This window comes from Podarcis raffonei, chromosome 8 (assembly GCF_027172205.1).
Source record: "Podarcis raffonei isolate rPodRaf1 chromosome 8, rPodRaf1.pri, whole genome shotgun sequence".
Lineage (NCBI taxonomy): Eukaryota > Metazoa > Chordata > Lepidosauria > Squamata > Lacertidae > Podarcis > Podarcis raffonei.
Window position 1 is genome coordinate 28,854,656 of NC_070609.1, and position 21,090 is coordinate 28,875,745.

The 21,090-nt window shown below is 45.7% G+C and overlaps 2 protein-coding genes across 11 annotated transcripts; one reads left to right on the top strand and one right to left on the bottom strand.

Annotated features, from left to right (window-relative positions):
• Nucleotides 1-1,744: 1,744 nt before the first annotated feature.
• On the bottom strand, nt 1,745-12,862 carry LOC128418781 (cyclic GMP-AMP synthase-like). Of its 9 annotated transcripts, none has more exons than XM_053398819.1 (7): nt 12,778-12,862; nt 7,215-7,471; nt 6,539-6,816; nt 5,154-5,385; nt 4,412-4,657; nt 3,550-3,640; nt 1,745-2,400 (listed from the first exon to the last, which is right to left on the bottom strand). In XM_053398819.1, the coding sequence occupies exons 2-7, from the start codon at nt 7,468-7,470 to the stop codon at nt 1,947-1,949; spliced, it is 1,557 nt and encodes a 518-aa protein (XP_053254794.1). In that variant the 5' UTR covers nt 7,471; nt 12,778-12,862; the 3' UTR covers nt 1,745-1,946. The 9 variants fall into 9 exon arrangements, with proteins under 9 accessions (XP_053254794.1, XP_053254796.1, XP_053254795.1 ...); XM_053398821.1 differs by lacking the exon at nt 12,778-12,862 and adding an exon at nt 10,084-10,221; XM_053398820.1 differs by lacking the exon at nt 12,778-12,862 and adding an exon at nt 10,084-10,174 and having other exon boundaries at nt 7,215-7,474.
• Nucleotides 8,235-18,839, top strand: LOC128418783 (elongation factor 1-alpha 1-like). Of its 2 annotated transcripts, none has more exons than XM_053398825.1 (8): nt 8,235-8,331; nt 11,608-11,771; nt 12,659-12,838; nt 13,461-13,757; nt 14,488-14,638; nt 15,093-15,349; nt 16,783-17,017; nt 18,506-18,839. In XM_053398825.1, exons 2-8 carry the CDS (start codon nt 11,628-11,630, stop codon nt 18,625-18,627), a joined length of 1,386 nt encoding a protein of 461 aa, XP_053254800.1. In that variant the 5' UTR covers nt 8,235-8,331; nt 11,608-11,627; the 3' UTR covers nt 18,628-18,839. The 2 variants fall into 2 exon arrangements, with proteins under 2 accessions (XP_053254800.1, XP_053254799.1); XM_053398824.1 differs by lacking the exon at nt 8,235-8,331 and adding an exon at nt 10,333-10,441.
• Nucleotides 18,840-21,090: the final 2,251 nt, after the last annotated feature.

Here is a 21,090-nt window from a genome sequence, read left to right on the forward strand (position 1 = left end):
ATTTACATGAAAATTGCATCTGCTGTTTTATATGTGCAAATGCAAACATATTTGAATAAGATTTGCTTTCAGTACTTTATATGTGCAGGTGGAAATTTAGACATCATTACTATACTTTCAGCAGAAATGTGATACATCTCACTGCAGAAGAGAAGAGTATCATAGAATTTTAGAGTTGGAAGGAACCCCAAGGGTCATCTAGTCTAACCCCCTGCAATGCAGGAATCTCAGCAACCAGGAAACCTTTGTATCTGCTCTGTGGGCAGTCGAGGTGCTGCTAGCTGTGGATGGGCAACTTCCAGGCCCCTCCAGCTCTCCCTTGTTAGGGTTATTTATTGTTAAACTGAACAATTTATCCTTAGGACTGAAAAGCCTTTCAACCTGAGAAGTCCTTTAAGCCTGTCCTCTGTAAAGTCCAGCATGTGACCACCCTACACAAAACTGTGGTTTTTGGCTGTGATAGACTAAGGATTGTTTTCAACTAAGGCCACATTCACACCATACATTAAAAGCAGTATCATACCACTTTAAACAAACATGGCTTCCCACAAAGAATTCTGGGAGCTGTAGGTTGTTACTAGTGCTGAGAGTTGTTAGGAGACCTCTAGTCCCCTCCTAGAACTACAATTTTCATAGTGATTTAAAAATTCTGTTTCACAGGAAACTCAGAGAAGCCAATTAAGAGAATGCAGTATTGGAGTACTAAGTTGAAATAAGCAGGTGTCTTGTCAGCAGTCTAGCTGCAGCATCCTCTGATTTAATAGGCATTCTCCCCCTCTCAAGGAAGTTAACTATGCAATGAGGGAATAGACAGCCAGTGTGGTACACTGAGACTAAGACCAAGGAGACTTGGGTTCAAATCTCCACTCCATCGTGAAGCTTCCTGGATGTGCTTGTGCCAGATAAAAAGGTAATAAATAAGACAAACACATAAATAAACTTTAGGAAATCTATTTATTATATTTTTCTCTGGTTTTGAAATAAACAAAGTCCATCCATCAGAACACCAACACAGCTCACCAATAAACAAAACAATGAGGAAGGAAATAAAACACAAACTATTTTCATCTCACTCATTAATTCGGAGATCTCTCCAAACCAAACTAGGCAGCCCATTTCTAGCTGAAGTAATACCCAGGCAAGTAAAAGGTGGTGATACTGTACTAGCCTTCCTTCCCCAACCTGGCAAGCATGATGCTGAGGCTGATGGAAACATGCCTGTGTTGCCTGGGACTAATGGGATTGTGTTGCAGTCCAAACATCTGGAGGGCACCAGATTGGGAAAGGCTGAATGCCAAATCAGTACATTATCAAATCCTGTATATTGTGACTGAGAAGACCAAGCAACTTGGAGCCACAGATGTAGCTTTAACTAGGTGTTATGGGCATAAACACACAGAGAAATTAATTTTCAGGACAGAGCACCAACCCACAAATCAACATTTTTGGAGAAGCAATTTCCTAATTAAACAGAATACAGAGATCTGTTCAAAAGTGGTAATGGAATTGGCCTGTCTTATACTAGGAATAAGGCCATCTATTTACATTCCTCTGGTATATTATTTCACCATATACTCACATATTTTGTCTTCCTCATATGGTCAAATCATCAAGGGATAAATGCGTAACAGGAATATTGAGGATCATTACATGTGCTACCACTGTTACCATATAATCTATCTCTGATGAAAGTCAGGAGTGCTTGAGATGCAAAACAAACAAACAAACAAACAAACAAATGTGGATTTTCCAGCCCAGTGACACATTTCCCACACAAATTCCATCCTGTAAAACACTGCCTCTAAAGTACTGCTGTGGATTACATCAAAATGTTGCTATCTGGGTCAGGATGAGATGACCATGACTGGCCATTAACAAAGATATCCTAAAACACATTTTCTCTCAGTTCAGAAAACCAAACAGTGGAAGCTGATAACCCTACATTTTTAAGTTGCAGTTTGTGGGAGAACGACTGATACTAGAACTATCAGGCCAAGGGTAATCATGAGAGGCCAAGTCATATCAGGATTTACAATCAGGGCAGAACAGCGTCTCTTGCGGGACACAGTGAACGACTTCATAGCTCCTTCCTTCTCCTTCAGCTGCGCCCATAAGAATTTCAGCTTTGTGGGCGGGAAGAACTTTGCCCCAAACAGGTTGCATTTGGGTAGGAAGAAATGGGTCAGGTGAGCAGTGGCCACCTTGTGGATGAAATTGGTCAAGACCCTCTCAAAACACTGAGGGACTTCAGAAGGCTTCCAGTCTTTATCGGCCTTCCACTCCCACAGGGTGTGCAGGAAGGATGTCCGACTGTGGTAGGAACTCAGGTGACCCAACATTTGAGGGTATTCCATCTTGAGAGCATTCACAAGGTCCTCCAGCATCTTCAAACAGTCTTTTCTAGAACAGCCCCCCCCCCCAAGTCATTAGCCTGACTCATTCAGATCTTTTCTTTGAGCTTTTCCCCAAACAATGCCCACCCCCCATTTTTCTGTATACAATGAACTATGGTTATCATTTCTGAAACTTGGGTAGTCACTTGACTTGTGGCTTGTGGCATGAGGTATATCTCTCGGGCCATACAGTATGTCATCCACACAAGAGCATGCATGGAGGATATCTGCTGAGGGGAACTATGGAAAAGAGAAAACTTTTGGGGGCAAGGTGGTGGAAAAAGTGATGGCGGAGCAGTTGCTCTTCCCTTTACTAATATGACTACTATGCCTTGGAATTTGTCTGTACGCTATATTGCTCTCTCTTGTAATCCAATAGCAGGGAACAGTTTCTCTCTCTCACACACATAAAAGCAGCACTCATCCCTACATGCAGCAGGTAAGCTTTCCGTTCACAAAGGCACTCCATGCCAAACATTGCCACTCCTGGTCCAACACTCCTTTCTGCACTGCAAGATCTCAGCCAAGACACCTGCCAAAGAGCAGGCTTTCTGTTATGAGTCTCAAGTCTTCTGTGAGCTCAGAAATGGAACATCAGGCTGAGACATACAAGGAGGGGGGGAACAGGAGGATGACATGAGGGAGGAGGCTGAGACAGAGGAACAGAGGCTTCTTTGTGTGCCCACTCCATGAGATGTCCAGTGGGTGACAACAGAAGAACAGGCCTTTTCTGCAGTGGCTCCCCATTTGTGGAATGGTGGTACAGCTGCCCATCTCATTTTGGAAGCTAGGGATGCCGTCTACTGGGGGGCAGGGGGCAGGCCCCCAATATTTTCAAGAAGGGGGCAGCTCCCTCCACAGTGATCCTGAAAAGGATGCGCCAGGATAAAGATGCTTCGCCCTGCCACATCCTTTTGGATGTGGATTGCCAGGGACGTAGAAGGCGAAGCATCTTTGTCCCACACACCCCTTTCACATAGGCAAGACGGCTGGCAGCTGAGGGTGGTGGCGGTCTGAGTTGGCCTGGCAGGGTTGGCAGGGGTATCATGTGTGTGAAGTCATGCATACACAATGCCCCTCCCCCAGCACCTATGTCAGAAACTAAGTGCTGCCTTCATTAATCACAAACCCTAACAATGTTGCCAGGCACACATACCTGCAGCACTTCGTCTTGTGATACGATTGGGACCTGCTGTTGAGGTTCAAAATCTCTTTTTCAACATGAGAGAATGAAATTCTCCAGGTCTCTGAAATATACAGGACATAGAGACACACCACTCTGTGTCAGTAATCAATATTATCAAGGAGCTGGAGACACCTCCTTACAAGGAAACGTTTGGTGGTGTACAGCTTTTTTAAAAAATTAGGGGCAGGAGATCAAATTATGCAGGGTGTGGAGGAGGGGTGCCAACTTGAATATTGTGGGGTCCCAGGTAAGCCCCGCCCTCAATCACAGGACGTGGTCACACACACCATTTGAATGGCAACGCCCATCAATAGGGTGGTCCCCTGGGAATTTTTTTTGGGGGGGCCATAGGGACCTCAGTCCCCTGGAGTTGGCTCCTATGGCTGCTGCATTCCTCCTTGCACCTAGCCCCTTCCTTGGCTGTCTTGCCCCCAATTTCCACCAAGCAGGGATCCAAGATCAGCTGGGCTAAACACAGACCAGGCTTAATTCCAGGTGGGGGCTTGTTGTGTGGGATCAGTGCTCAAATGCATGCACATTTTTCACAGCATCCACACAATCCAGATTTACCATTTCTGGGGGAAATTCAAAAAGTTTCGTGCTTTGCTGACATGTGACGTGTTTAGTTATTTTCTACAAAAATAAAATCCTTAATGGGCACATGAGTGTTCGTGTGTAAGTGGGAATCTAGGTGAAACATTAGCTGAGCCTACATATTGGAAGAGTTTGCTGGGAAACTGGAACCTTTGCCTCTATCTCCAGCCTGAAATTTACCCCTAACAACCCTTCGATGGCACCAGGTTGGCTGACAGAGGTAAGAGGGGTGTGTTACCTTTGTTGTGCCTCCCGGGGGATTGTTCAGCTATGAAATAAAACACTCTCATCAAGTGAAGCAATTCTTTCCCCTTGATCAGCTCCTTCGCCTTCTTCATGCATGGCCATTGGCCAGTCATCTCCAGAGCAGGGACGAGGTTCAAGGACATGAACTTGGCGCCTTGGTTGTCCAGCATTACAAGCTGAACTGCTGGACAGTTTGACTTCTTCTTCTCCAGCCTCATCTGCCAACCTGGAAAAGGCACTGAGAGACCAGATGGACAGCTAGGTGAACAAGTGAGGCAGCTCAGGGAGCCAAACAGCCTGCAACGCTAGCAAAAAATGCAAGCCAAAAATGCAGTACACCTTGAGGTGTACATGTGTGCAGCAAATTTATGAATTTATTTACCAGGATTTATAAACTACTTAATTTAAACATAAATAAATCTCTAAGCAGTTTACAGAAAATGAGTTTGCTGGTGATTATAACTCCGTGAGGTGGAAACTACAGTTCACAGGATTCTTTGGGGGGAAGTCATATGCTTTTAATGTGTGTTGGGCATTCCAGGTATCCCAGGGAGTTGCTTGTGGTGCCTGCATATTTCAGCAAGCTGTGGCTGGCAATGTTTACAAGCCTCCCAGGAATGTGTGGTGCCTGGGTGCAGTATAAAGTGGTTCAGGTCTGTAAACAAACCCCCACTCCAGTGTTGGCTATTCATCCTTTCCTCCTACCCTCACCCCAAATCCCTGATTGGCCACACCTGAATAAGAAACTTTAAGAAACTGGTCGACGTGTTTCCGGAATTCCTCCATGATGTTCCGTGGGGAGATGGTCTTCCCATCCTCCAGAAGGAGCATTGCTGGGAAGCTGCGAGACTTTCTCAAGAGAGCCAGGGTGTAAAAGAGGCCACCATAGCCCTCCACTTCGGTGTACTGGACGTCCTGTGGGACAAGGATGCTTAGCATCACCTCAAACTCGCCCGGATGCAAGACCTGCAGGCAAACCAACAGCATCGTTGAAGACAACAGGGAAGGAAGGAGAGGGCTTGAGGCACAGTACCAACCCTGCCTCACCTGTCACACTGACTTTGAGGTCTTCCCTTCTAGCTGTTGTTGGACTTCAGTTCCCATCAGCCTCAGCCAGTATGATCCGTGGTTTGAGATGAGGGGAGGTGTGCCCAATTGCATCGCAGGGGGTGGGGCAGGTTAGTGGTGGTTGCAGCAGCAGAGCAGTAAGGAGGCAGATGGCAGCTTCCTTGAGATTAATTCTTCCTTGAAGATTTACTCCTTGAGTGCAAATGGCCTGATTTGGATAACTGTTATGCTTCACCAGCATTATATTGGCTTTTTGGATTTTAGTACCAGAAAGCAGCAGTAGTAAGCATTTATTACAGCACAGGGGTCACTGATGTGGGGCTTGCAGGTGCACATGCACCCACAGGGGCCTTCTGTAGCACCCACAGGGTTCCCTCCCATTGTTTAAATTAAAAGTCCATTAGGTGTGGTTTGATCTACAGCCATTATGTTACACTGCTATTACAATCTTCATATGGCACAATACCCACTGGTTCTAATGGGCTCAGGCAAGTGAAACTCTGTGGTGGATTGTTGCCTGCAATTTGAATCCCCATGCAGCAGATGGGTTCAGACTGAGGCTGAGAGAGCTTGCAGCTCACCTGAGGCCCTACAGTGAGTTTGCTGCTTAGGTGAGATTTTTGAACTTTCCTCCTCAGAGCCCAGTTAGGCAAGGTGTAGGAGGCTCAATCTCCTGAAGTTTTATGGGGCGGAGATGTCCTCAGTTTTGATCAGAGCAGCAGCACTGAGATAAGGGGTGTTTAACTATTTCTACTAGGAGTGGGGAACTTTTGGTACCCTAGATGTTGCTGAACTACAACTCCCATCATCCCTGATCATTGGTCACATGGCTGAGTCTGATGGCAACTGGAGTCCAGCAACATCTGGAGGACCACAGATTTCCCAGCCCTATTCTACAACTTGGGTCCCCTGATGTTGCTGGACTTCAGCTTCCATCATCCTTGACCACTGGCCAAGCTGACTAGGAATGTTGGGGATTGCATCCCAGCAACAACTGAGAGGTTGCCCAGGTTTGGATAAGGCTGCTTACCTGGCATTTGTTATACATTACCTTTTCATACTCATAGCTGCTGCCTGGAACGAGTTCCCTGGTGTCCCTGAAGTAAGGCCTGTCTGGGCAATCATGCAGATAGGTGAGAAAATGACTGAGGAAGTTCTCAAGCACATCTGCTGCCTGGGCTCTGTCTGGCTCCTCCAGGGACAGAGGCTTTGCCTTCTTTTGAACCAGTGTGTTGCTCTCTGCCTGCAGGGTTTGGTGGTTTCCTTCTCTGCCTCCCACAGCCACTGCAGACAAAGCCTCTGCATCTTTGGACACCCACCCATCACCTGCTAGAACAAAAAAACATTTCGGATCATAGTTGTATTTAGTTCACTTGCTAAGGTATTATTATTATTATTATTATTATTATTATTATTATTATTATTATTATTACATTCCACACTTCCCAAGGTAGGGGGGGTTACAGGAACAGCTGCCACATGAAATTAGTTTTCTTGTGAGATGAATGGTGTATTTGTAATATCTGGAGGTTTTGTGCATGTTTTACAAATATACACATTGGGCAGGGAAGACTGGAGTCAATATCCTTGAGCTGGCTGGAGCTGTTGGGAGTTGTAGTCCAAAACATCTGGAGGGAACCAGGTCAAAGAAGGCTGATCTAAAATGTTTAATACAAAAGTGGCACCAGCAGTAAAATGAGCATAAAATAAGCAAGATAATAACCTACCTGCCGGCTCCTGCTTGAGCCTCTCTGCCCTCCGTCTGGACCAGGGGGCTGGTGTCCCAGGATGCTCCACAGTTTCAGGGGTTTGGGGCACCTTGGGGCTTTGCAGATTCCCATCTGCAGGCTCTTTGGACTCTCCTGCTGATAGCAATGGGGTTTTGTAGCCAGGCACCTCCCTATCGCTGGTCTCTGTGCATGTCCTCCCTCTGTTCTTACTCTGAGACCTCTTCTCCATCTTCTCGCCATTCCTGACAGGCATGCTGCTGAGAATGGGAATGAGAACCGGGCCTAGTTTCACAGACCGCTCTGGAAGCCATGTTGAAAGATTAGCAGCCAGTCTTCCCCAACCAGATGCCCTCCAGATGTGTTAGACTCCAACTCCCAACAGCCCCAGCCGTCACAGTGAAAGGTTGAGGGTGATGGGAGCTGTAGTCCAAAATACCTTGGGGCAGGCTGCCCTAAAACTACCTGAGGAATCTCACATCCTGCAACAAGGGTGGGTGCTAAGGAAATATTTTGCTTAGTCTGTGGCTGGAGGGGGCAAATAGCAGCACATTTGGCAGGCTTGGCAGGGAGACTGGCGTGAGAGGAAGGAGACGAGGACAGACTTTTTAAAAGTGAGTTTTCCTGCAATAACATCGAGCATACAAAAGGGAACAGTACATAAGTAGACCAACAAGTGTGTGGAGCATAAAAGCATAGTAGATATCAATAAAATGACCGAAATAATGGTTGACAAGTTAGTGAAGAGACACTAAAAGACTAGCAAATATAAAGATGGAGCTGTTTTGTGTTAAATGAACTTACTCTTGGTTTGTAGGGAAGTTGATCTGTACGTTGGGCTTCTTTGTTTTTACTATATTTAAATCCCCCTAGCCTATATTCACTAGTAGGGACCTGCCTTTGCAATTCCCCAACCCCACAGAGTTTCCTAAGGAGCCTTACTTACCCCAGAGATCACCAACTGCCCACTTCCAACGGTCAAACCCAAACCCCTCAGAATGTTAGGGAGCAAACATTCCTGATCAGACAGGAGGGCTGCTTGGAGCTTGGAAAGTTAATTTTAAAAAGGAACTATTTCAAGTTCAACATGTCCCCAAAGGAACTGATTCCACTCCATGTTAGTCCATTTACAAAATGAACTAGTTTGGTTCACGTTTAAGTAAATGGGTTCAGGGCTTCAGCCTTGCAGTGGTATAATTTTTGTGGACAAGAGCTCATTTCATCAGATGCTTTTTCATCATGCCCTTAAATACTTTGTTGTATCTCTGCAAAAAAACAAACCTCCAACATTTTTCTTTGTTGAGAAATAATTATGAAAACTCGAAAGCTTGTTGATTCATTCATGTCTTCTTAGTTGGTCTTTAGTAGGAACATTTTTAGCAAACCTCTTAGCAATCCTTTGCCACTGAGTTTACTGGAGCTAGTTTTTCATAGGAAGTTTTTAATGTTTGATGTTTTATCTTGTTTTGTATGCTGCATACCTTATTTATGTATTTTTATTAAAGTGGGATCTCTAAATATTTTGATACAGAAATAAAATAAACTTACTTGGGAGTAAGGCCCATTAAATGCAGACTAAGCTTGCTTCTGAGTAAACATATGTATGCTCAGCTACACCAAACCTTCTGTCTTTGAACTAGGTTATGAACTACTCTCTATAAGTTGAATAATTTGTCTTTGAACTTGCTTTTCCTCCTCCCTCTCAATTCCTTTTACCTCACGTGTTATGTTATTCTGAGAGCTTTTTTGCCTAAAGAGCAAAATCCTGTGAACTCAGGATAAAGTGTTCATTTCCTAATTATTTTTCTACAGGAAGAGTGACTAACCAATCTAGCAAAACTAACAATGAGTCTTGTGGGACCTAAAAGTCCAACAAATTCATTATGGCATTAGTTTTTGTGAACTGTTCATAACAAATTTGTGAGGCTTTAAAGTGCCACAAAGCTACTCCACTGGAAACTGATCAATCTAGAGCAATTATTGGTTCTCGTCTATAACAAATGGGTGTGGCTAGTCAAACCTCGGGTCCTGGGTGTTAGATTAAAAGTGACAATGAGTGACATCTCCTAAATCATTGGAGGAAATAGCTGGATCCTTGTTGCTGTTTAGTCGTTTAGTCGTGTCTGACTATCGTGACCCCATGGACCAAAGCACGCCAGGCACTCCTGTCTTCCACTGCCTCCTGCAGTTTGGTCAGACTCATGTTTGTAGCTTCGAGATCCTTAAAGAAAGTTGAACCTGTAGCCATTGTTCATACAAACTTAATGGATCTTACGAGATGTGTGAATTAAGGAATTTGAATGTATTATATAGCCTAAACAATGGAAAATTGCTTTACATTCTGTGGAGCATTTCTTCAGAATGGAAATTGAGATTGATCCATCAAAAATAAATATATTCTGTTGGCAGCTAAAATGGAAGAATCCAATGAGAGGTGTGTCCCCCCCCAATATATATATATAAATTCTGCACTAGAAATCTGTCTAGAATTATGTTAATATTCAGACCACACACCTCTGGTCTAGCAGGAGCAGCGTGAACTCATGCAGGTTTACTGTAGAGCTGGGCAACGTTTGGCCCTCCAGATATTGCTGCACTACAACTCCCAGCATCCCTGACCCCTGGCTATGCCAGCTGGAGCGGATGGGAGTTGGAGTGGCCTTGCCACTGCCTCAAAAAAGTGTTTTTGCACTGCATTGTGGCTGCATATAGCACCCTTTTCCCTGTAAAGAAACAGATCCACCGCTAAAACTGAAGGGAATGTCTGATTTTATCATTTTAACTTTCTAGCCCTCATTCTTCCAGGAAAGTAAGAGTTTGTAAAAAAAATCAAATTCCGAAGTAAAGCGAGACACCAGTGTCACCTTACTTCTCTCGTTTGGTCCCTCCACCTTTAAAAACTTCTGTTTCACGTCAACCCAGCCCTCCCATCAATCCATTGTGATGGCTGAAAAGAAGCGATGGGGGGAGGGATTTTTGGTTTCTGCCCAAACTCGGCCCCGCCTTTGAGGACTTAAAAGCCGCGGACCAAAGCACTGCGTGCATATTGGGCCTTCGGGATTCACACGTGGAGAATTCACACGCGGGGTTTGTGCGGGAGGACTCGGCGGGGTTTCTCAACCCGTTTTATTCGCGAGTGACTTGTGCGTTGCAAAGATGGGGGGCTCACTTCTGCACGTGCCGAGGCTGGCACCTGCTCGTGGAAAGGGTTGGGTGTCTTTTACGAGGTTCATTCGAATTGATCCGTTTACACGCAGGCTGGAAAGGGGGGGGGGGTGTTTCTTTTCAAAGACCCTCGATAAAACCGATGCTTGGCCTGGGGGGGGGGTGTCTCCCTCGCCGATCTTAGCAAGGTCAAGAGACTCTGGTCTGGTTTGACTTCGAAGTCGCTTCGGTTTCGGTTAGGGGGCGTTTGGTTTTCGGGTCGGGAGAGGTGTACTCGGAAGCGTGCATGCAGGGCTCAATTCGTTAAATTGCGACTAGGGTGGCTGGGCGAAGGGGCTGTGCTCCTGTGCCTTTAATATCTGTGTAGGGGAGCGAATTTAGCAGCTTGTCATCCCAGGCACACCTGCGGAGGAGAGATGCTCAATTCTACATACCTGTTAAAGGTGCAGGAGACCTGCCCTCTCTGGCCCCCTGCCCACCCCAACTGTGTGACTATTTGGGTGAATTTCTTTGGGGTTAAACATTGCAATCCTATACATACTTACTGTGCTCAATAGGTTTTACTCCCTAGTTCTTAAAATTGTAGACTCATAACCCACCTACTTTATGCCCATTGAACCGGATAGGATTTCTGAATAGGACTTACTTCTGAATCCATAATGCAGAATATAGGGCTGTCAATCTGGACCAGTGAAGGTGCCAGTTGCTGGTGGGGGTCTCTGCCCATCCTGCTTATTCTGTTCCCTTCTGGTCTTTTCTCTGATCCAAGGCTTTGTCTTGGCTGTGTGTGTGTGTTCACTGCACATCTTTACAGCGGTCTAAATGGGTCTCACTCCATTAACTTTGGTGCATGCACCAATATTCAAACCTGGATAGGGTTTTTTAAAAAACTTTTAAAACTTTGGTGCATGCACCAGAATTCAAGCCTGGATAGGGGTTTTTTTTTGCCAAATCAGATGGGCATGGGCATCTTAAATTAGCAACCTCTGATTGGGGCCACTGACTTCTACTTATCCCCCCCCCCAAATGGTGGGGGGAAGCATGCAGGCATAGCAGAAAAACGTTGATGTTAAATTTGGAGGCATAATTTGGACTCCAGAGTCCTTTTTTTGCAGCTGGCGGCCTGCAAATGTTGTTGTGTAGCTGCAGTTTGAACCATGTTTGTAGACTTTCCCCCCCTCTTCCAGGTACATCTGGGCTTTTTCCCTCTTGCTTCCAATCCTTACAGGCTCCCTCAGCCTCATCACCATGGGCAAAGAGAAGACCCACATCAACATAGTGGTGATTGGACATGTGGACTCTGGCAAGTCGACCACCACAGGCCACCTCATCTACAAATGTGGAGGCATAGACAAGCGTACCATAGAGAAATTTGAGAAGGAGGCAGCTGAGGTGAGTTCATGCTAGGGCTCAGGCCTAGAATGAAAGGCAGTGCCTCTAGGTATTCCTACTTCCTTGACTGTGCTTGCACAACTAGGATATTGGGGTAGCTTTGAGCCACTGGCTGCTCCAGGAATCCTATCTCCCCTTGTCTGTCCTCTTCTCACCCCACTGGAGTGTTTTGGAAATAGTGTGCATTTATTTTTATTTTTTTAAGATGCTGACTTGACTTAATGTAGCCTCCATCTTCCAGGCTAAGATATGTGTATGTGTAAATAAAACTATATATCTTAAAGACACTACAGGCTCTGCCATGCCTCATTCCAAAGGAACACAAACCCCGGTTAAGTGCCAAGACCCCTGAAATCTTGCTACCGCTTGGCAGAGTTTGGGGTGGTCGGTAGCAATATATTAACTCTCTCTCACACACAGCTACATCTACCTCCTGCAACTGCACAAGATTCAGGAGAAAGCTGGCTTAGATGTTAAATGTTTAGCAGCAAGCACACCAGGGTTTTGTTTTCTTTTAACAAACTATTGCTAACTATTTAAATTCACTTAAGAGGCTATTATTATTGACATATGACCATGGAGAAGAGTTAACCCTTTCTACCCGTTACAATCATTTTGAAAATCCCCCTTGCATGCTATTAATTCTAGAAAGAAACAGTTCCTACAGCAATGAGTAGGTATGTCATTTTAATAAGGAATGTGGTAGAGAATGAAAAGATTAAATCTCCCTATGTGCTGCACTGCAGTCCTAATTATAGCTTTCCCCCACCCCATTGCCATCCGTGCATGCAATTAATTAAAAAACAAACGAAGTTGGGTTTCCTGATGATGCATTTTGCATCATATATAGTTTGGTTGCTAAAAGTAGTTTTCTCTCTTCCTTGCAGATGGGAAAAGGCTCTTTCAAATATGCCTGGGTGCTGGACAAGCTGAAAGCTGAGCGGGAGCGAGGGATCACCATCGACATCTCCCTGTGGAAGTTTGAAACCAGCAAATTCTACATTACCATCATCGACGCTCCCGGCCACAGGGACTTCATAAAGAACATGATCACTGGGACCTCTCAGGTAAGGTTGCAGCCTTCCACTCCCCTGGAGAGGAAACGTGTGCCATTAGTTATGGCTGCTTCTTTTTTCTTTGCAAAACAGTGCAAAGTAAAATGTAACTTACCTTTTTTAAGGAAAAGCAGGAAGAACCAGCTGCACAAAAATAAGGGGGCGGGGGGGAATCTGGCTTGTCAGTAGACCACAAGCCTAACTTGTGGTCCATGTGATGCAGAAGCAAAAAAAGCTAATCAGGCTGCATTAACAGAAGTATAGTGTCTTGATCAAGGGAAGTAATAGTTCCACTCTATTCAGGCTTGGTCAAACCATATCTGGAGTACTGTGGCCAGTTCTGGGCGCCACAGTTTGAGAAGTATATTGGCAAGCTGGAACGTGTGCAGAGGAGGGCTACCAAGACAATAAAAAGTCTGGAAATCAAACCTTTGCCCTAACGCAGCCTCATGGGTTGTAGTTTGCCGAGGGCTCTTAAAACTCCATTAGAGATTTGTATCCCATTTCATGGCACTAATAGTTTCTTATGCCTGCCCTATTGGTTTGGCCTAACTGTGCCCTAGATTCTACCCTGACTCCTTGGGAGTCCCTAGACACCAGACAGTATTCCAGAGCTGTCTCTTGGTCTCCCCAGGCTGACTGTGCAGTGCTGATTGTGGCTGCCGGCATGGGTGAGTTTGAAGCTGGCATCTCCAAGAGTGGGCAGACCCGTGAGCATGCCCTTTTGGCCTATACTTTGGGGGTGAAGCAGCTCATCATTGGGGTGAACAAGATGGACTCTACAGAGCCTCCTTACAGCAGCAAGCGCTACCAGGAGATTTCCAAGGAAGTGAGTGCCTACATCAAGAAGATTGGCTACAACCCAGCCACTGTAGCCTTTGTGCCCATCTCTGGGTGGCATGGAGACAACATGTTGGAGCCCAGCAGTAATGTGAGTAGCCTACAGTATTTTTCTTCCCCTTTCCTCAAACCTACTCAGTAGGGAAGTTTAGATTGATGAGGTCAGTAGTATTTCTCCAGCACAAACCTGTGGTCCTCCAGATGCTGTTGGACTACAACGCCCATCATTCCTGACTGTATTTGCTGGGGTTGATGGGACTTGGAGTCAAGCATCTGGAGGGTGTAAGACCTCATCCTTTCTTTATCCCATTTCTAAAAATCTGACTTAAGCATCTATTCTGGCATTGGAGATTTAAGCAGACATCTTATGCCCACTTTCAAACATACTTCTGCAGTCATAAGAACTAGAAAGTTCATTTCCCCCCTCCTTTGAAAATAAATCTGAGGCTTTTGGTAAGCTGAATTCCACATCCAGTGGAATTGCAGAAGACACATAGCCCTGTTCATACTGAGTTAGGCTGTTTGCCCACCTGACCCACTTTGGCTAACATAGATTGGCAGTAGTTCTCCAGAGTACCATGAAGGAAGTCTTTGGTAAGCTCCCAATTGAAGATCCCAGGGATTAAGCCTAGACTTGCCAAGCTTGTTCCTACCCCCTCCTAAAAACTGGAAACGCATTCCCAGGAGAGAGACAGGAGAACATGCCCCCTTCCAAAGACCAAGAGGTCTCCAGCTGTAGAATTGCATGATGTGACTTCAGGCTGTCACAAATATTTGCAGGCATGCTGAAAACTGCACATGCTCTTCATCTCTGTTGGCAGATGCCTTGGTTCAAGGGCTGGAGCATCACCCGGAAGGAAGGCAATGCCTCTGGCACCACTTTGCTGGAAGCTCTGGATTCTATTATCCCTCCTTCCCGCCCTGTTAACAAGCCCCTTCGCCTTCCTCTGCAGGATGTCTACAAGATTGGTGGTATGCATTATTGTACAGGTGGGAAAATAATGTAAAAGGATATTGACCTGCGCTTCAATAGTTATGCACAGTGCAGTGATTCAATGCAGGCAAATATTCCAGCTTTCAGGAAGAATTCCAAGTCCTTGCTGGTCTGCATTTGTAGCCTGCATTTCTGCCAAAAAGGCTCCTGGAGCAGCTTGCAGTCTGAAGGCTTGCAGTCTAAAAGCCATGGCACACAAGGGGAAAGAGACTGGGATGGAAGAGGAGAAACACAAACTCGGCCACCAATTCTTAAGTGTTAAATAGTACTACTTTACATATGGAAGCCTAGTGGGTTGCCTGAGGCTGACTAGGCCATATTTTTCACTACTCGACTGGGGACGGCTGTTGTTCTATGAGGCAGAGCTTGGAGTAACTCTGTCAGGCCATTAGCTGTGCAGCTCAGTGGGTAACCCTGTTGCTTTACCCTTAGGCATTGGCACTGTCCCGGTGGGCAGGGTGGAAACAGGGTTCCTGAAGGCCGGCATGGTGGTCACCTTTGCCCCCACCAACATCACCACAGAGGTGAAGTCTGTGGAAATGCACCACGAGGCGCTGGCAGAGGCCCTGCCAGGAGACAATGTGGGCTTCAATGTCAAGAACGTGTCGGTGAAAGACATCCGTCGTGGGAACGTGGCTGGGGACAGCAAGAACGACCCCCCCATGGAGGCAGGCAGCTTCTCAGCCCAGGTGAGGGGTGGGCAGGGCCAGAGGGGTCTTGGGAGATAGAGGAAGCTTCCATATTTAGTCACTTATTGGTCCATTTAGCTTGGTATTGTCTACACTGACTGGCAGCAGGTCTCCATGATTTGGGCCTGGTTTCCCTCCCAGTCCTACCTAGAGTTGCTGGGGATTGAACTGGGGACTTTCTGTATGCAGATGCTCTTCCACTGAGCTGCAGCCCTTCCCATAATGCTTGGTTGCACATCCTTGTAACTCCATAAAGCAGGGGTGGGGGACCTTTTTGGCCTGGTGGGCCAGGCCTTTATCTCCCCACACCTGCACAGGCCAACTTACTACCTGTCAATCAATCATACATACATACAAACGTATGCTGCCTTTCCACAGTTCAAGCCATGCTCAAGGCAGCTTACATAATGAATAAACACATAACTACAACATAACAAAAGTAGACATCAGTAATAAATTCAAAAATACAAAACTAAACCGAACAATTCCCATACATCACAGCAAACAATACAAAAACAACAACAACCTAGCAATAAGAGCAACAACTCCCTCCTCAATCCCACCTCAGCAGCCTGAGGCCCCACCCTCCCAGATCAGGTGTAAAAAGGCCAAGCTTCATTGGATGCTCAATTCTCATTTCCAGTCTGCCCAGGTTAAGTACCTTAAAATCAGGGCCAGAATCAAGGATCAACATGGCTGATACAGTAACTCATAATGCCATTCCATTCCCCATGGGCTCCAGTCACCATTGAGATCAAGCCCTTTGCATTACAAGTATTCTGAATCCTGAACTATTATTACTGTCCTGGTCAGAAACATGGAGTTGCCCCAGGTGGCATGGCATTCAGAGAAGAAAACAAAGCTTGTGGAATACTGCATAAACAGCAAGAGGAATCTGTTGAAGTTGAACAATCATCCAATGTCAAGTGGGCAGTTTCCTGCCTCTGCTGTGTAGCATCATCATCATCATCATAGAACAGGACTCAAGGTGCCTTAAAATAAGTAAAAATAAGAACTGCAAAAAAGGGGGGAAAGCAATCATTAAAAAAGTAAACACTGATAGAACAAAAAGCTATATACATACATACATACATACAATTTATTTAAAACCTTACAAATAATTACAATAAAAACCAGTACGGCACCAGCTCTTTCATAAAAAGCAGTCAATTCCTAAAAGCCTATTGGAGCAAAAAAAAATTACCTGCCAGCAGAAGGAGAGCAAGGAGGGTGCCAGTCTAGCTTCACCAGGGAGGGAGTTCCATAGTTTAGGAGCAGCCACCGAAAAGGCCATCTCCCATGTTCCCAGGGCTGATTGGAGTTGTAGTCCAAAACATCTGAAGGGCACCCAGTTGGGGAAAGGCTGCTGCACAGGTAGAGTGAATGTGTTCCGAAGTCCTACATGTTCTTCCTCCTTGACCTTGATGTTGTAGGTGATCATCTTGAATCACCCAGGCCAGATCTCAGCAGGCTATGCCCCAGTCTTGGACTGCCACACAGCCCATATCTCCTGTAAGTTTGCTGAGCTGAAGGAGAAGATTGACCGCAGGTCTGGCAAGAAGCTGGAGGATGACCCCAAATCCCTGAAGACTGGCGATGCGGCCATTGTTCAGATGATCCCTGGCAAGCCCATGTGTGTGGAGAGCTTCTCTGAATACCCACCTCTTGGTAAGTTTGCAGCACATTTATCAGAGACTTGTGGCCTCATATCTGGGATTGGCTAGGAATTCTAAAAAACTAAAACATCAGGGCAGTTTTGAAATTGGTGTAGCTTAGAAAAGTTCAGTCCACTATCTTGATTCAAAATGACTTCCAAATGTATCAAAAAAAACAACAAAAAACCACAGATGAAAGCCTGCTGCTTGGTCTCGGGAACCATCATGCGAAAGTGTCCGTACTTCCATTTTAATGGGCATCATTTTGGTTTTTCTCATTATGTGGAAGGGTGAGGGTCTAGGTTGCGCAAGGGCCTTTTCAGGTCATTCAGCTATGCCTAGGCCCTGAGCTGGGCAGAGCATCTGCTTTGCATGCAGAAGGTCACAGGTTCAACCCCTGGCATCTCCAGGTAAGGTTGGAAGAGAAACTCACTGGCTGATACCATGGAGAACCGTGGCTTGTCAGGGAAGATGGTACTGAGTTTGATGGGCCAGTGGTATAAGGCAGCATCCTATTTTCATCTGGCACTAAGGGGCATTGTGCATGTGCACATACCACAACAGCCATGAGGGCTAGCAACTTGGAGTTTTTTAAAATGGACTGAAAAATTAGATTTTTGGGTAGCTAAGTCTGTACCCAGTACATCTTGCCCTTGACTGAGGATGTGAGACTGAATTGTGGGAGTGGGTGCAGAATGTGGTTTGAGAGTTTGCTATAACAGGAAGTTTTGAGTAGGTTTGTACTTGATGTGTGTTGCTCATGTAAGGGTATTCTTCTGCTAAGAATAACTGCCTCTGTAGGACCTTCTGGGTCTGTTTAGGAGTCTTCTTTCAGGCCTCTCCTGTCTGCCTCAGTAGCTGTTTTGAGTAGACTGAACTTGAAAACAGTGCACATAAATTGTCCAAATAAACAAATAATGAATCATTCTGTGGTCAGTTGTGATGAATCAGGTCCTCCTTTGAAGCTTGGCAGTGAGTGATGATCTTTAACTGTATCCTCCTATTAAATGTGCCACATGCTAAATATTAGTGGCTATTGTATGATATGAGTGGGTAGGCCAAGAGTAGGTAACCTTTACCCCTCCAGATGTTGATGAACTACAACTTCCATAATCCCTGGCCATGCTTCCTAGGACTGAAGGGAGTTGTAGTGCAGCAACATCTGGCAGACCAAAGGTTACCCCCATCTTCCGTTAGGCATTTATTTCTGGCTTTTAGGAAGGCTGCTGCTTGCTAATGGTGCACTCTTCTAGCTTGCAGTTTTGCATTCCACAGCCATTTATAGCTACATCTATGTGACAGCTTTAAAAACTAGTTTAACAATCAGTCCTTCTTCCTAAGGAATACTAGGAGCTGGTAATTCTGTGAGTGAAGCTACAAATCTCAAACTTGGCAACTGCAGTTAAGCCATGGCAGTTCAAACCTGGTGGTCATAGGTAAAAGGATTCCAGAAACTGTGTTGAACTTTCTGTGCCCTAATGAGATCTCTTCCCTCTGGCAGGTCGTTTTGCTGTTCGGGACATGAGGCAGACAGTGGCCGTGGGTGTAATTAAGTCTGTGGAGAAGAAGGCTAGTGGGGCAGCTAAAATAACAAAGTCTGCCATAAAGGCCAGTAAAAAGTGAACAGCTTTTTGCTCCTCCCCCCCCCCCCCCCAGCACCAATAGCTGGTGCTTAGGTTCTTTCTGATCCCTGACTGGAGCCTGGCCTCACTCAAACTGGACTGATGGCTGAGCACTGCCATGCAGCGGAAGAGGATCTTGAAGGAAACTGGACACTCTGTGTGGGCGGTGGGTTTAAAAGCCTTAAATATATAAAAATAAAAATGTGCATCTAATTTGCCATGTTTCTCCATTGTTATAGCATCCATAACCAGATTATAATACTTGTGTCCAAATGTACAATTTGCAGTTGAGTGGAGGGGAGGAAGAGAATATATTGGCCTCTTTATAATCCTTAGTTTTAAGGACTGTGGTGGTTCTCTGTGCAATCCTGCATGTCTACGCAAAAGTAAGGTCCACTGAGTTTAATGGAACTCGCTTCCAGGTAAGTGTGCATAGGATTGGAGACTTCTGAAAAACTGCATCTACAGCACTAAACAAATGCTAGTGTTATTTTACTGCATTAGCAACTATGAGGATTCTGCTTGTAGGAGAAGGGGGTAAGAGGATGATTCTACAATCTAGGTCTAACCTAGATGTACCCAGCCATACTTTAAAAAGTAGAGAACATGAACAGCCATGCATAGTTACCAGGATTGCTGGACCTCACGCAGTGACTTCCTCCTAGGACTCTCCAGCAATGAAGATACCCAGAAAAAGCTAAGCAAGAGTACAAGGTGATTCTTCCATAAGGCTCAAACCCAGCTGTCTTCTCCCTTCCAGACTTTAAGCTTAAAGTTTAAACCATCCTCCCTCTGCCCCATGTATTTACTTTCCAGTCTTTGTATCTTTCAATATTGAGGAGAGTGAGAGGTGGACATCAGGGCATAATATATTTCTCAAAACAGATGGGACAGAAAGATGTCATCTTGCACCAAAGGCTCGTTTAAGAGGAAAGTTATCTGGTCTCTCCTAAATAATAAAATTGACAAGTCCAAGGGATGCAGGTGGCGCTGTGGGTTAAACCACAGAGCCTAGGACTTGCCGATCAGAAGGTCAGCAGTTCGAATCCCTGCGACGGGGTGAGCTCCCGTTGTTCGGTCCCTGCTCCTGCCAACCTAGCAGTTCGAAAGCACAAAGTGCAAGTAGATAAATAGGTACCGCTCCAGCGGGAAGGTAAACGGTGTTTCCGTGTGCTGCTCTGGTTCGCCAGAAGCGGCTTAGTCATGCTGGCCACATGACCCGGAAGCTGTCTGCAGACAAACGCCAGCTCCCTCGGCCAATAAAGTGAGATGAGCGCTGCAACCCCAGAGTCGATCACGACTGGACCTAATGGTCAGGGGTCCCTTTACCTTTACCATATGTCTGAAATCAAGGGGCTTATTTTGAAGTACCGTATTTTTTGCACCATAACACTCACTTTTTTTCCACCTAGAAAGTAAGGGGAAATGTCTGTGCGTGTTATGGAGCGAATGCCTACGGATGGCGGGGGGATCTGCTGCAGTCGTGAGCAGAGGATCCATGGTTCCCCTTCCTTCCCTCCTCCGTGGCTTACTTTGAAACAGCAAAGCGGGAGAAGAGCCGCTGAGTGGGGAGGAAAGAGGGACAGAGAGCCTGCTTGCTTTAAAGGAGCAAAGTGGGAGAGGAGAGGAGCCTTCTCCTCTTATACCCCTCTTCTGCATTATTAACAGCATCCTTCTCCACCCACCCCACGCGTGTTCCTTGTCCCTTGAGTGCTTTTCCTTCCCTCCCCACTTAAAACATGGTTACAAAGCACAGATCCACATGGATCCTCAGGATTTTTGCACTGGGTCACCCCAAATTCACCATCAGATCACATAGCATGTCCATGGCTACAGCTTGCACCAAAAAAATCATGCACCCACTGTTGCCTGGGGCCGCAGTGGTGCAAAAACGTGGTTACAAAGCATGGATCCACATGGATCCTCAGGATTTTTGCATTGGGCTACCCCAAACTCACCGTCAGATCACATGTCTGTGGCCACAGCATGAATCACAAAAATCATACATCCGCTGTTTCGTTTAGAATATTTTTTTTTCTTGTTTTCCTCCTCTAAAAACTGTGTGCGTGTTATGGTCGGGTGCGTGCTATAGAGCGAAAAATACGGTATACATTTATAGAGTTGCACTGCAAATCTGACAGTGGAAAGCTTGTTCTGTTTGTTGCAAACAGGCATAATGGTCAGGCATGTCTGCCAGTTTAAAATAGGTGGGGAAATTTACAGTCTTCCAGGTACTGTTTTGACTCCCAACTAACATCAGCTGCTGCAGCATGGCTAATGGGTGGGGATGCTGGGGCCCAACAGCATGTGGAGGGCCACTCTTTCCTCATCTGTTATTTGAAACCTGCTTTCACCTCTGAAGCAGAATCCTAGGTGTATTTACAAGTCCCATTGTACTCAATGGATATATTACTGTACTTACAAGAATAGAAGAGTCTTGTTGTATCATGTGGTCAATGCTGTT